This window comes from Melanotaenia boesemani, chromosome 10 (assembly GCF_017639745.1).
Source record: "Melanotaenia boesemani isolate fMelBoe1 chromosome 10, fMelBoe1.pri, whole genome shotgun sequence".
NCBI lineage: Eukaryota > Metazoa > Chordata > Actinopteri > Atheriniformes > Melanotaeniidae > Melanotaenia > Melanotaenia boesemani.
In genome coordinates this window covers 34,379,290-34,396,040 of record NC_055691.1, presented here as the reverse complement: position 1 = coordinate 34,396,040, position 16,751 = coordinate 34,379,290, and the positions used below count along the sequence as shown (strand labels likewise).

The window sequence follows — 16,751 nt, the reverse complement described above, 5'->3', positions numbered from 1 at the left end:
AAGATGAAAGCTGGATGTTTTTGCTTCTTCGAGTTAAATTTAGCTTTTGTCTTTGAATTTGATAGAAATGAAGTAAGAAGTTCACAAATCCAGAAACCATGAGGACATTTTCCTGAGACAGCATCACTTTGTGACTAATTAGGAAACGTATGATGCTCTTTAGAACCACTTCCTAAAGTGTGAGTCATCCTCCTTGTTTGGAGTGTGTTACTCACACAATTCCACAAATCCTTTAAACTGTGACTCAGTTGTAAGTAGCAGGTAAACCAAGACACAAAAGCAATGAGTTGCCCAAAAGAGCCGAGATGATAAGACTGTTGTTAACACAGAAAACAGAGACAATCTCAGGGCCTAACGGACGGTGATGATGAGTCAGTGGCGGAGGGAAGAATCTGGAAGAAAACTCATGTCGCTAACAAGAATGTGATCCACAGGAGACACCATTTGACCCTCAAAGATGAGAAATTAGGATTTTAGAGGAAAACTGGAAGGCAGGAAGGAAAGAGATTAAATTAAACAAGATAAGAAAGAATGAAATAGGAGGAGAGGAATAGATGCTGTGAGGCTAAACAAAGGGCAAGTTCCTAACAGGAAAAGAGATGGAAGAAGGGAAACAAAGAAATCTTAAGTTTGTTTAGAAAAAGACTTACTTTTTATAATTATATAAGAAAAAAAAATCTTTAATTAGACCATTTTAACGATGACATATTCGGTCATCTATGGTGCTGAATGAGCCCAGGTGGATGGTACTTCAGCAGGTATGGACAGAGAGGGGCATAAAGGCAGAAAACAAATCCAGCCTCTCAGGAAGCAGCAATAAAGAACAGCAGTGGTTTAACCTGGAATGAACCTCCTCCAGTAAATCTCGGTATAAAATACGCTTGTCTGCACAAAACCTCAACTTCAGTGCAAACAGACTCACCCATCTCAGAATCTAAACATCTTATCCTCAAACAGACTCATTTCTGTGTGTCTGGATCAACACAGCAAACACAGATTAGTCTGGAGCCCTTTCTTTCCGATGGTGAGGTTTGGCCTAACTGGAACCAGTTTAGAGATGGGTGAATGACCTTGGGCCCAGTACTCCTCACTTACTGGTCTGGAGTCTGCCACGGCAGTGTTTACTCTACTGCTCTTTTTAGAGGGACATATTTAGAGACAGACCAGACCTGTTATTTCATTGGCAGAGGCCAACACCGGGACTGTGGCTGTCTGATGCAACAGATTTGCTGTGTGTATGTGTGTGTTTTTGTGTCTTCTCACTGGGGGCTAAACCAGGTCACATCAGCAGTGTGGACAGTAGTGGGAGTGACACTCGTGGAGTTTAGAGTAACACGTTGTAGTGCTTAGAGCACCAGAGGCATGAGCTGGAAGTGTAACCACAGAGGTCCTCTGGAGACTCTTAGCAAACTGAACTATTTTTCCTTCCTCTCTGGGGAACACACAACAACTGCCTCAACTTGTATGTCTATCAGTGTGCATCCCAGGTTACCGTGACGATCAATAATGAAGCTAACTCAATGTTAGCTAACTGACTGTTAGTCAGGAATGGCATTATTGACTAATGACACGAAAACACAAAAACAGTTTGTTTGGATGCAGTTTGATTCTTGTTGACTGGAAAACAACAATCTGTGTGAGCTACAAGATATTAAGCCATGAATTTATCATGTCTGAAGTTTACATCATTGTCCACAACATGTGTGACACATTAAACTAAGGTAGAAGGTCAGTGGGGCTGATGGTAGTTAAAGCAGCGCAATTAGGTATTGATTCATGATTTAAGTACATGCAGCAGCAAGATCAAAGCTACACACAGATGGCTCCTCAAGTAAAGACACAGAACATCTCAGGTGAAATAGCTTTTATAGAAACTGGACAGCAGACGTTAAGCTTGACCCATCTGGGAGTTTGATGGTCTGATTAAATGTTTCTGAGGCTCTGAGAAAAAGCAACGTGAGCTCAGACGTTTGTTTCCAAACCTGCATTTGTCTTTTTGTGTGGCTGAAAATGTAAACCTTCAATCCTCAACGTTAAAGCCACTGTTAGCTGATGAGAATAACATAGATCGTCTTGCTCTACTGGGAAATTGTCCTGGCATGAGTGTATATGTCATTATGGGGTGTGGAAGCCAGAGACCTTTTCCCATCTTTGAACAGCACCAGACTCTCCCAGCTCTGCCCCGACCTCCAAACACCCCAGATCCCAATCTCCTTGAATTTCCGGAGCAAGCATGATCCATGGAAGTCCCACCCCACAAGCCATGGCACATATCTCTGACCGACATCTAGCCACAACAGGTCAGGGCTACTTTAGCAAAACAAAAGGGACCTAGGTTTGTCAAACAAAAGATCTCAGTTTTTTGGCTTATGCTGGATACACAAATTGCTTTTTCAAACTAGTTTCCTTAATTTGTCCTAAACATGGAGTTTCCTTACAAATGTCTTTCCCTCCTTTCTGAGGGTTCCTATCTGTCTGTACTACCAGCTCTCAAATAAAGCCAACAATGCCAAAAACGAATAACACGAAGGGAAATCTCTACAGCAAGCTGTTATTATTTGGCTCAAACCTCCCTCAGTTGCTTTGCATGCTTTGTTTTTTTCTTAAGAGCAAGAGAACACAGCCGATGAGAGCCATTAAAACCAGAACATGAACTCTAATGAGTCAAACGAGCATGAACTTGATCCTTTGCAGCTTTAATAACTTGCTCATGAGGGTAATGGGGATGTTAGAAGTTAGACTCCTCTTGCAGCCGGTGCCATTGCTTTATGTGGCAGATTGTTTATCTGCCTGAAAGCAAACAGTAAGACCTGTTAGATGTCAGAGTTAATGACGTCAAACTGCAGCAAATACTTTGTGTTTTCTCCAACGCTGGTCAAGATGAATGCACTTTAGTGTTTAAGTAATAAAGAAAGACATTATTACTTACTGTGTATAGCTCATTTAGGACTTTCATCAAGTCTTCCTGGAGCTGGAAAGCTATTTCCTTACTCTGAAAAAGAAATAAATGAGGAAAAACAATTAGAAGAAATAGAAAGAAAGAAATAGTTAGTTCCTACTTTACACCGACACGAACTGCAAGCGCGACAGAAAGCAGTTTTATATTGAAGATGAATGTGATTTCTTATTAAACACACTCTGCTTACGCAATATAAAAATGACCAGACACTGACTGACTGTTTAAAAGGCTTGTGCAGACACACAAACACACACACAGTCCATTTCTCATACTTTGTGAAATACAGACTTTCTATGTGAAAGTGGTATCAATGTCTTAGTAAGTTTTCCACCTCAATCATCGAACGCAGCTCGAGTTTCACTGCCCACATGCTCAACACATTAACTTGGCTTCCACGACTAAGATGAATGTTAACTCAATCAGCCGTGCCACGAGGCTGACTCAGTAACACAATCACACACACCCACATTAACGCATCTCACGGTTGTGGGATACACTTTAACAATGATGGATTTATCGGGGCCTTTTCTATTAATTTGATTGTAGCACATCCATATTTCTTTCATTTTGACTGGTATATTGCTTCGCATGTTTATGAGATTATGACTCATGACAATGAATTTTTTGATCTCTCCCCTGCAGTTGATACCATGCACAGCTACCTGGAGGATGTTACGACATGGACACTATGCCAGGTCTTTCTCAAACCCAATTAACCACGAACAAATCTCATTGTGGCTCCTGCTTGCAGAAAAAGGCTGTATGAGGTTACTGAGAAGGCATCAAGCCTCTGCTGTAGAAAAATGTAACTTATGATTAATAAATTGTGAAGGAGCATGATGATCAAAAATATAATGAAGTTACAACAGTGTAATTATTTAAGTTTCTCTGTTGTGTGTGTGACTTGTGTTACACGGGAGTAATTTCTTTAAATGCCTCTGATGAATGCTAGAAGCTCAGACTGATGTGATGTATAATATAGACACACTGCTCATTGACTGCTGAGTAGTTAGCCTTAGCATAAAATATTTAACACATATTTTAAATGCATTAAACAGATTCCATGAATTTGTAAAATGTGTTTAATATTCTATTAATTGCAATTAATTCCTACTTGGAAATGTAATACATTTAGATATTTTAAACCAATTGAAGCAAATCAGTGCAGCAGAATTGCAAAGCAGTTAATTTTCTGCTATAAACCAGGATCAATTCTACATACATTTTATTTCTAACTTCTTTGTAAGGCTGCACAATTTGAATGAGGTTTATTTGCACCGCTACAACCCCACAGGCATTTTAAAAGACATAGTCCAATCTAATTATGATCCAATTTGATGCAATTAACTGTTATCAATTTCTGTGTTTTTATAAAGCAAATTCATAAGAAAAGCCAAACTAAGGAAATCAATATACTGAAAATGGATCTTTACTGCAATATCAACATGTGCAATATCAATATCATACCCTCATCTCACTATCACAAAGAGATGTTGAAGCACAGGGGGACAAGCGTGGGGCATGTGGTGGCTAAACTGCTTGAGGAGCCCTGTGCAGGCTGGAAGCTGCAGTTCCTCAACAGAGCCGGCTCAGGTTCAAGTCCCAGCAGGCCGAGTGTTTAAAAGCACCGAGTCTCAGATGACGCTTCAGCTCTCTTCTGTCACTGCTCCCACCCACGATTGTTTTGATACAATACAGTGTGTTTGTGACATGACTTTCCTTTAGTAAACAAGATGTTGCCATGAGAGAAGTGTAACTCTTAACGGACCACAAAGAGTTTCGTGTTTGGTGACAGTGTCCTCAGGTGAACCTAAAGATCACCTTCTTCTCAAGTTGATAATGACTATGCTGTTATTGTAGTTCAACTAAATCCCCACCGAGTGCAACAATGACGAATCGATAAGTTTAGAAAAGTAAAAACACGACATGTTGAGCGGCTTTCATCCATCACTACCTCCAGGGTACGCCTGAATAATAATAATAACAATAACAATAATACAATAAACAATTATTATTATTATTATTATTTAATTATTATAATTTTTTTAAACTTTATTAATCGTGATTGGGACTCTAGCCTCTGCATTTAACCCATCTCTAGGAGGTTTTCTAGAGAGCAGTGGGTCAACATACTTCAGCACCTGGTGAGAAGCTGGGGGTCTTGCTCATTTTCCAGTTCATCTCGGGCAGCACGGTTGTGTGCTGGTCACTTTCTGCCTCGCAGAAAGAAGGTCACTGGTTCAAACCTCGGCTGGGATTCGAACAGTGGCCTTTCTGTGTGGAGTTTGCATGTTCTCACCGTATACACGCTAGTTCTCTCCGGGTACTCCGGCTTCCTCCCACTGTGTAAAGACATGCATGTTAGGTTACTCATTCTAAATTGTCCCTGGGAGTGAGTGTGAGTTGTTGTTTGACTCTGTGTTGGCCCTGCAATGGACTGGCGACCTGTCCAGGTGTACCTGCCTCGACGTGAGCTCAACAGGCCGAGGATCGAACCGGCAACCCTCAGGCTACAAGACGACCACTCAATGTTCTTACTTTCACAATTAAACATAGTCTAATTCCACCAAACGTTTAAGTGATCACGATCACCATCATTCAGGATGTTTTTCTGACCACATTTCTTCCTGGAAGACGATGGTTTCCCACAGTTCTTAACCCAGTTTTAGTAGTTTCTGCATCTCCTCACATGTTTTCTCTGCAATGATCTGACCCTTCTTAGACAGATTAACATCTTTTCCACGACCACAGGATGTGTCTTTCCACAAGGTTGTTTAAGAAATGAGAAGCTGCTCATTGCATCAGCTGGGGTTAAATAAATGGTGCAGCTGAAAGATAATTAACCTGCAGGAATTATCCAATAGGAGGCGCTGACCTTTTTGCTTAGTTAAATCTAGGTGGTCCTTTTTATTTTTGGCCAGGCTGTGTATAATCATGTAAAATCCCAGCATTTAACATTGTGTGCAAACACAGAACCTCTTCTTGTCTACATGTTCCTCACAGGTAAAGCTGCAGAAGGACATGAAGCAAAGAGGATTACAGTCTCGATTACCGCCTGCCAGGCTGGTGTCTGAAATTAGTCTCACTGGGTGACCTGGCCGATCAGTGACACCTACCTAACCACCACCTGGTGTGTATGTTCCCTGACTTGCAGCTCTTATTTAATCAGGGCGTAAACAAAAGTGTAACCCTGGATAACCAGAACCTAAAATAACCTTGTTTGGCACAAGGTAACTTCAGGCATGTTGGAGAATACACTGAAGGTAATGGACTGAAAAAAATAGTCATTTTGGTGCATTATAGGTTCTAATAAACTGCCTTTTAAGTGTTAGTTCTTGCACAAAAATCCTAAAGACACAAGACTTTCTCCTATCGGAAAATCCTTTAGCATCTGTCGGTTGAGTGGACAAAACCTTTGACTATCTGTCAGTTCTAACACACATCAACTCCTTCCCATTGAGGAGTCTGGGAAGGGATCCAGAACTCAATGAAAAGCTTTCTCAGGAATCACATGAGCTGCAGGACTGTGTGTGCGTGAGAGAAGTAAAGACAGACGTGGCAGTAAAAGAGCATGACATTCAACACAAGTTTCGCGTGTTTCCACCAGAACAGCTTCTTTCAGAAGGCTTTGAACTTGTGTAACACACAGTAAACTTTACGTTACAAGCCACGACGGTTGTTTACCGAGTTCTGTGTTACACAACCAAGTCGTTGATTTAATTAGCTCAATTTATCCCTTTCATTTTACAAGAATCTCTGCTGTGGGGAGGGGGGTTTCCAATCTAGTCTAATCCATTAAAATGATGCTACAAATGGGTTTCCCATTTTAAGTTCATACCATCTGTATTTCAACCACATTAAAAAGATGAAACAACCCCAGAGAGGAGAAACCAAAGCAGTCTTGAGGGAGTGGTGGGTTTCAGATTGCTGCTGACATTAATCACGGTGCAGAAAACGCAGATGTATACCCTGCAGGCTCAGTATGTGTGTGGCACTCAGCGTATATCACTGTCCTGTCACCAAAGACAGACTTTCATCAAATGCTTGCATATGTAACTATCATTGAAGTGGCAGGAGAATAGTTTACATTTTTAAGAAATTAGACAGCTGATACAGTTTCTGTCTACTCTTTGCAACATCAGTGGATGTAATGGAGGCTGGCAGGTGAGGTGTGTGAAAATAGACTTTGGTTCCAATGAAAATTCACTAAACTTAATGATAAATCATTTCCTCACAAAACTCCATATAAAACCGGTCTTTTTGTATTTCTGTTTATGCACAAGTCAGACAAACCAGTTTAATGCTTTAGTTGAGATAATTATCTCAATATCTAAATATCTAATATTACTTTTAGATCAACATGCTGCATTTATCCAGATCCTGATACCCTATTAAGAATAAAAAAAAAGAAAAAACTTATATAGCCACCCAAACCAGAGCTATGCAGAGGTGGCATTAGGCAGCATGATAAGTTTCCAGGAGAGACAGACACACAGTGAAGCAGAATTTAGTGAATCATCCTTGTGCATGGTGTTAAACTTGCATGTAAAAAACAGACACATTTTTGTGATGATGAAGCAGAAAGTTCGCATGACTGAAAGTAAATTCTTACCAGGGAGAACGTCTGTGATGCAAGCACACAGAGCAGTATTTACTATTCATCAAGCAGTGTGTAAATATTCAGGATGCACATCTGAAAGTGATGCTCAACTGGGAAGAGATACTGAAGTGGGTCCAGCTCAGTCCCTCAGTTCAGCATAGAAAAAGTATTTGTCCACCTGACCACATTTGTATGCCATCAAGGGAAGATGTCAACCTGAGCAAAGTAATATCTAAAATTGATTATTTAATATATTACATATATATATATATATATATATATATATATATATATATATATATAAATTTGTCAAGGTAAGAAACTGTATAGATGCTGCCAATAACATCATCAACAAGGAGATATGAAACCTGAAGCACAGAGATCAGCTATATTAATTCTGTTGCGCCTTTTCTATAACGACACATTTGCCTTCTAGAAAACCTCAAAGCCTCCAGCTTCGGGAAATCTACCGTGTAGCTGCATCGACAGAATGTGACTTTCATAAATAAAACAGGGCAGAATAAAACAAAGAGCCAGGTGTATTAATAATGAAAACTGCATACATGTGATGAGATCTTTCCAAGCATAAAGAAAGCAAGAAAGGAAGGAAGGAGCACTGCTTGACTGACTCCAAGAAAGAAAGAAAGAAAGAAAGAAAATGCAGCCTTACTAAGTGACATTTTTGTTTTCTTGTTAAAGTGTCCACAGCACAGCACTGAGTAAATAAATACTCATGCTGCACAGCAAATGGGTCGCCCAGAGGATGTTGATGAAGTCAACGGGACCACTCTGGAGTCCTTCTCTGTGTTTGCACCACACAGCTTGAACCCTGAACATCCAAGGAAGTAAAAGCACAGGTCTTTGATGTGCTGGAGGGGTGACAACAGTACAGCTGTCTCCTCGCCGCTGTGAGGAAGCCCACGTTACATCGGAGACTTCTCTGTTGTTTGTGCCTCATTATTGAAGCTCTGCTGAGATCAAAGGCTCTGGGAAGCTTTAATTAGAGGGCGAACCGTGACCTCCCACCAGGCTGCTGCTTGTCTGCACAATGTCACCTGGATCCACAAAGAAAACTTTAAAGAGACAAATATTCCATGGTCTGGTTAAAAGGTGTGGATTCCAGAGCGAGCGCCGGTGTTGCAGGTAAACGGGTGACGGTGTTGTGTTACGAGGATTTGGCAAAGTGCTCTCAGAGTTGTACCATGCTGTAAATCAGCAGTAAAGGAAGCTTATCATTAGGGTTATCAAGGAATGTTGGGAAAGGAGCAGCACCAAGACTAACCCCTGAAAAAAATTACTCTAAATTTACACATCTGGCTTCCTTAGTGGAACCATAAGCCTTTAAATGCTCTCAATAGGAAATGACTGCTGCAGCTTCCTGTTTGTGTTGTGGAAGTTTGAACCTCTATACGATCAGATGAAACCATAAGAATCAAGGTTTTTTTGGGGGGGGGAGCCTAATTTATATATATATATATATATATATATATATATATATATAATAAAATATATATATAAAATATAAAAAATATTTTTATATATAAAATATATATATATTTTTTTTTTCTTTTTTTTTTTAACATAAGTAAGGTTTTAAGGGTTTGTAGTGGAGATTCAGAAATAGAACAAATAGTGCACACAAAGGCACTCCTCTAAATACAGAACACTTTGTAATTTAGCTCTGTGGTGAGTTCATGTGACTCCTGCTGCATAGGAGCTCATAATCTGTAAGGGAGTTGTCATCTTTGTGGTGGAAAAGGCAGCGGACTGGTTTTGGTCATAAAAGCCGTGGGAGAGTGAAGGCATAATGATCTGAAGCTGCGGTAACCAAGGTTCAACTGCATTACTCTAGCTCAGAAAACAAAACCACAAGGGCTCAGAGCATCATCCCATCAAATGCAAAGCTGAACATACTTTCCTTCATATCGTACGACTAAATATACAACACTGTCAAATGAATGGGTTCATTGAAAATAAGAGTGTTTATGCAAAACGAGGTACTGGAGACACCGCTGCCCTATTTGACCGCTATGAAAAATCTGGATTGTGTTAGTGGTGGGTTCATCTGTTTTCTTAATCAAAGAGAAAAAATAACATCTGACCTCTTTTAGTTAAGGTCAAACACGCATTGATGCTTTAAAACAAAAGCATCAAAAATAAACTTCTGGGGTGAAAACAGGTGAGGAAACGGGGAAGAAGCAGCCTGCAGTCACACGCTGCTTCAACTGGGAATCACATTAACCAATAGAAGTGAATTTGTGTTAAATACAACACATATGACAGTACAGAAGGACAATGTCATTTATAAATGTGAGATTTCTCATGACTTTCTGAAAATTCACCATCAGATAATTCATTATAAAATTTAATCACATTTATTTTGATTTCTTTAATTACATCTTTAAGATCATTGCAGAAGGTACAAAAATATATTACTAATCTGAATCAATAATCCAACCCGAAGAAAACAAACTTTGAAAACCTGTTAACACACACACACACACACACACATAATGTGGTTGGGAGTGATCAGATCACACGGGCCCAGGAGATCTACACTTATCCCAACAGTTCATGACATGACAAAATGTACTGAGCTTTAAAAATGTCGCCTTTATCAATCAACATGGTACCAGTTTGCTGCCCCTCAAATCGTTAGTTGTAACCAAGTGGCAACCTCCGGCGGTTAAATGTGCAGTTCACCCCTCATCCACTAGGGGCTGGCTCCAAAAAAGAGCCAATCCCCATAGACTCCCATGTTAAAAAGGCCAACTTCACAGCAGAAATAAACATGTTTAAAGCCTGGCACAAAAATCCATTTTAGGATTAATAGGTCAAGTTTACCTTCATGACAACTGTGAGGGGGGTGGATTTTTTTCTAACTCATCCGTTTGGATGTTATTTAATCTTGAAATTCGGCTTAATTAGGGGCGTGTCCTTTTGATTGATAGGTATCCAACAGCCACGGGAAGAAGAGAGAATGTAGCACAACTGTGGTTTTTAGCCGGCTTTTACCTTCATTAGCCGGTTAGCTCAAGTTAGATCCGAGTTGGCTCAGTTAGCTCTTAGCTACAGGCAGCTCGGAGTTAGACAGACGTCAATCATCCAGCCCCACGCTCACAGCCGCCCTCTCAGCTCCACCACTTTGTCCATTTTTGGATTTTCCGGGAGCAACAGCAGGCGTGACGCTGCCAAGATGGCGGCGATGGGAACCGCCCAACGAGCTTCACTTTTGCTTTTTAGAAACCTACGGGTGACGTCACGAAGGCTCCGTCAATCTTTTATATACAGTCTATGGTTGTAACATAAAAACTCATAATAAACAAGTTGAAAACGAGAGTTTTGGCCGAGTAATTCATCCCCCTCTGATGTATGTGTACTGGACAGTAGACCAATAAAACTGTCTGGTCACAGCCCTGTAGTGTACACCCATTAGTCATGCTACTGCTTTTAGATTATCATTGTCAAGTGAATCACTATTTTTATTGTATGTATTGTATGTTTTGTGTTTTATCTTATCTTTCTGTATGGACCATAGGAAGACTAGCTCGTCCCACTTTGGAGACAGCTAATGAGGATCCTTTTACCAATAAATTTGCAGAGTTGAGAAAACGTTTTTGCATCTGTTCTCAAAATCTTAGAGTACAAAGTAAAATAAATTTAGAAGATTATGAAGATGAACATATCCTAATTGTTGACTATGGTGTTAGTTGCATTCTGCAATAAGCTTGTATCCCAGCCAATAGCACCAGGAACATTTCACCAACAGAGGAAAGAAAAGACTCAGTTAAATACAACCAAATTTCAAAGATGACTAACCCTTCGGTTTTACTGAACTCAGAAGCATCGCGACAGCGAAGCAGAGCAGCTTGTCTGCGGCTTCACGGCTGACTAAAACAACTCTAGTCAGAGTGCTTCCACCAGGCCTGCAGCGCCGTGTTTCTGAAGCATCTGTGAAGCGTTGTGATGCTCCGCTACCCCCAAATACATGGCTGTTCTATTTTTTCTGCTTGCCGCTTGGAAACCTCATCAGTCTAAAGCAGAGCAGATCATTAAGGCATGAAGTCAGTCGATGAAAAGCAAAGTGGATCCGGTCGATTAAAAAATAAAACACCACGTGCAGACTTTGGATCGTGTTTTATTCTGAAACATCAACATTATGTCATAAGTGGCAGTAGGGGCACCAAGCCATCAGGCAGGAGGGGGTCTCACTTGACACTTGACACCACAGACGACAAGACTTATCTCAGAGGTGGAATAGCAAGTTTTAAAACCCATAAGATCAATGAAATTCTATGGATTGGAACAGCTGAAATACTTGCCAAACAGGGAATTATTTAGTAGTTCTTGTGCATGGATAACAGACTTCAGGTCTTTCCCAACTCTTTATCCCACCTACATTTTTAACTAAAAGCAGTCCTTCAAACTTAATGTATTTTCTGTCCTCACCTTCTTGAGCAGTCGTGTGGAGTCCTCGCTGATCTGCATGAACCTCATGATGACGTTGTTGAGGTAGATGTCACTCAGAGTTGCATGGTCCTTACTCTCCCTCCTCACCTGGTTCAGCAGCAGGTACCAACAGTTGACAGGTGATAGCAGGTTCTGGTCTTTTCTGAAATGGACCAGAGGACGCAGTCAGATGTCAGGAAGAAAATAATAATAATCTTCCAGCTCATCAATTACATGTTTGTAATGGGAATTAGAAAGCAGATACATTTGATTTCCCTGTGATTAATGCCTTAATGAGCCTTTAGATAACATTTGCCATTTTAGGCAGGAGACTATGTTTTCTCTCAGCAGTATGTTTACAATCACACTGAGGGCATTAAAAGCGTATTAGAGAAGCATAGTAGGCATCCGTTTGTATCTAAAATCCCACGTACATTGGACTCCTATAAAAAGATACCCCAGACCCTACAATGACAACACAGAGTTGTAAGTACTTTCCATCGTTGACATTTTTGGGGCACAGCTTTTGGCGTGATCTGAGCCAAGTTGACTTCTTACAAGCAAATAAAAGTGTGCCTGAACTTTGAGAAGCCACAGATGTATTTTCAGATAGGCTTAAAAGTAGACTTACGCACAAACTGTGACAGCAGAACACAAGGACAGAAAGAGAAGTTGCAGCAAAGGGGTAAGAATAGAAAAGCACCGGGGAAAAAATAAAAAATAAAAATACAGAAGTCTGAGAGATGTTTCCTGCACTGTGTGCAGGCTGCTTCCAAGCTAACTGTAGGACATTGTCCAGGCCAAAGCAGGCTGGGGCCCTGTGTAAGCACTGGCCTGCAGGCAGACTTCCTCTGGGTTAATCTATAACATTCCTCCTGCCTGCAAAAACGTAACACACAATACAAGTGTGTGTATGTGTCTGTGTGTGCGTGTGTGTTTTGGAGAGGTTTAAAGGCTGGGTTTTGGGTCAAGTCCTGCAGGAACCATATGGAAACTCGCCTCTGCTCCCCTTCTTTACAACGTTAGTTTGCATAGACAGGCAGCACTTGTCAGCACAACAGGTGAAACCTTGCACTCTGTAACTGACCCAGCCCTGAACTAAACTTCAGAACTGGTGATACATCTGCTGGAAGAGCAGAAATAAGGCAAACTGATACAAACATTCCAGAAAGCTGAATGTTTCCTGAGACTGCAAAAAAACAGGAAGCGAACTGTGTTTGATAAGTACCGTACACATGGATATGAAAAACATCCGAGAGCAATCATTTTCAAACATGAGGATAATAGTATGTCAAAGAACTGATTGGGCAAAAAGCTGAGCGATGCCTCATGAGAAGGTCACAGGACACATGCAAGGATGTAAGTGAAATTGTCTCAGAGCAGCTGCAACTTTGCTGGACAGCATCACACACACCGTCCAAGACCAATTACCATAATCCTGCATTATGTATCAGCGGAGTGGAGTACTTCTTCTGGCTGCTACTAAATCTAGACATGTGAAGGTAGCACGTGAGTGCATGTGCAAAGGCAAAATGCTAAAGTGGTCCCTGTCATGAGGATGAAGGTGACACACATGAGCCTCTACGTCACTAAATAAATAACTTTCTCAACTTCAAAAGCAATCCTCTGAGTTTTCTTCAACATTCTCACTCCATGGTTTGATCCGTAAGCATGGCTGATGGTTTAACTGGCCTGACTGAAGCAAAACATCAGGACACAATAAACTGCAAGTTTATGTATGACCCAGAACACACCACAAAGAATAACACTAATGCAAAGTTTTCAAAATTACACATATAAGCTTTAAAGAGATGCTGATTTCCATAAATATAATAACAGTTTGTTAAGTGCTTATGTTTGTTCTTTAACAGACTGGCCTACTAAATAAATATGGAGGCCCTGCTTTAAAAAGAGGACAGACTAAGAAAGTGGATGGGAAACTCACTCACAGGCTGTGACGACATAACACCCTCTGAGAGTTGCTTACCCCACATAATGGCAGGAAAATCTCTCAATGTCATCATTTCCCCCCCTCAGCCAGGGCAGGAACTGGGTCAGACCGACTCACCAAAGGATAGCCGGACCCCTCCACATGGCTCAAAGACAGGTTTGAAAGGGAAACCAATGTCCAGAGGAGGCAGGGAGGGAGATGAACGAAGCAGAGAACTCGTACTCGCAACTTTTCCCTTATCAGTGCGCACGCGTGTGTTCCATCCATTCATGCTGTGTAAATCAATTAGTAACTGGGTCAATGTCAACATACTAGGTGCTCTCATCCAATAGGTGGATGCTGACAAGGGATAATCAACACTTTAGTATGCTGGCGACTAAAACAGGAGCTATTTTCATTAGTAGAGGCAAGATAAAAGTGACTTCCTGATAACAGTTTTTCATTAATAAACTTCATTGGCGACTGACCTTCAGTGTGGCCTTACAGTTGCTTCTGGAGCAAAGTGATCCCTGCAGTTACACCGAATTCAGCACATTTAAAAAAAAAGAATCAGTGAGACAAATCGTCATGAGAAAGACAAATGTTGAATTTTCTTACATTCGCGCATCACAAATGCCGCGTTGCTGCGAGTGATTTCTGGCATTTTGTTCACTTTGCAGCCGCAACATGCTCCACACCTTCTTTTAATCCTCAGAGACAAAGCCATGAAGTCTTTAAATCAGAAGACTAATTCTACACAAAAGCTTCCTATTTAAGACCATCCCAAGTGTGGCTTCGGCAAAATAAATTATTCAGCGCTTCTTCTGTGTCTCCGAGTCCCTCCCTGAACAAACTTTGCATTATACAATATGTGGCTGTTTGCATGTGTGTGTGTTTAAGACAAGGCCGGAGAGAAAGAGGGAATGTTTGCTCGTATTTGTTCGCTGGTTTGTGTGTCTGCTGTGCAAACAGTCATTGAAGCACAAATGAATGGTTTCTCAACAGAGTCCTGCTGTGTGTTGGCCACCATCATGCTGTCCTGTTGTTTTGTTGTCTTATAACAAAAAAAAGAGAGAGAAAGCTCTAACAGCACTGATTTTGTTGTTTGCTTTAATGTTTCTATTGTAATCAACTGCTGCTGTCTGTTGAGCTGCAGCATCCTCTTATCTTTTAAAGTAAATAAAGTAAATATATTGTGTATATATTCAAATCATTATCTTGCTGGTTTACCAGCTGAACACCATGCCTAAGGTACAGTTTTCTAACTTGACTGTACTACTATTTTCAAATGAATTTGCCTCTGGCGATGATGAGAAAGAAAAACATAAAACACAAAGATCTCCAAGTATTTAGCATAAAGAAAAGAATAATATTTGATTTAAATGCATTAATTTGTGAATGGATAAAACATTTGACAGACAGGTGTGCTTGCCAGAGAAGCAAAATTCTTACATGCAGGATTCTGAGCATGTGATGCAAACCTATAGCAGCTTAATAAAAACACTACTGTGTTTAGACTGCTCAAAAGTAATGAGATTAAATGAACCTGTATACATTCTTATGTCATAGTTAACTGTTATGTTTCTGTGCAGGAGTAAAAAGTAAAGTCTGTTACACTCTGAAGGAGCTACAGTCGACAAAAAAAAAAAAAAAAAAAAGCTGTCAATTCAACTTCAGTTATGAAACTAAATTCACAGCAGCCTTTCTTTAAACACATCTTTTACAGACTGCATAGCATATTTAGCTGCTTGTTTTCATGCTACGCCATGAAAACTGGTTTGAGCCGACAGAAATAACAACTCTTCTTCACACCACCGACAAATTTGTCCAGCAAAAACAACCCTGGAGAATACTGAGGCCTTACTGTACATGTGTTTATGTGAACACACACACACACACAAAAATGGACCACATGATTTAAACTCAGGAAGGTTTTTAATGTTTTTCCACATGTCCTGTATTTACTCAAGAAACACTCTCGTAGCCACTTGCCAAATGTTTACCCAGCGAATGGAGTGACCAGACTGTACATCACACAATGGAAACCACAGAGTGCCACACTAGAGCCTCCACACCAGTTATATACATGGACCCGTACAGCTGTTAGAGCCATTGGAGCTTCAGATGGAGAGCGTGGGCTTTTTCAAAAGCAAAAAGGACAAACATATATTTTATTTTTGCTCCCTACACAAGTTTAAACAATATGCTAATGCCTGCTTTTTCCATAAGTAGACTTCTAGAGCGCAATAAGGCCAAAAACTACAGCACGCTTAACTGTGTCAAGATCTATAAAAAGGCTCAGAGTCAAACTGTGATGCACACAGAAAACAGAGGAAGGAATGAGGGAGGAAAAAGTGAGAAAAAAATGGGACAGGCTGGAATATAACCAGAATTTTTTTCTTGTTTTAGATTACAACCACAGCTACAGTAAGTAGACCATATAACAAATAAAATTTAACTCTTTATTTCTAATTGCACTTATTCTAGAGTTTGTTCAAGATGACAGGGTCACTGCAGGACTTTGGGTTTTACTGAAGCCACACTCATCTTTTCTCAATGTTATGCTTCAGGTTTCCGTCACGTTAACATATAAGGTTTCCACCATCTTGAGATTTTAAGCACTTTGAAACAGGATTTCACTCGGTATTGCATAAATCTCTCTGCATCTATCTTTTCCTCTATCCTGATTGGTCTCTGAGTCCAGCAGTTCATGCTGTAGAACAAAATCCCCAAAGTATAATACTGGCATCCCTGTGTTTGACTGGAGGGAAGGTATTAATCACATGACTTACGGTGCCTGGGTTCCTTCACAC

At 40.4% G+C, this 16,751-nt stretch overlaps 1 protein-coding gene across 6 annotated transcripts in view; it reads right to left on the bottom strand.

Moving 5' to 3' along the window:
- The window catches only part of srgap1a (SLIT-ROBO Rho GTPase activating protein 1a), an 82,418-nt gene that overhangs the window by 35,596 nt on the left and 30,071 nt on the right, over nt 1–16,751 (bottom strand). For all 6 annotated transcript variants that reach the window (XM_041996682.1, XM_041996683.1, XM_041996679.1 and 3 more), the window contains exons 3-4: nt 12,009–12,171; nt 2,930–2,992 (exon numbers count right to left, since the gene is read on the bottom strand). In XM_041996682.1, coding sequence (XP_041852616.1) covers nt 2,930–2,992; nt 12,009–12,171 — 226 coding nt within the window. The remainder of the gene's footprint in view (nt 1–2,929; nt 2,993–12,008; nt 12,172–16,751) is intronic.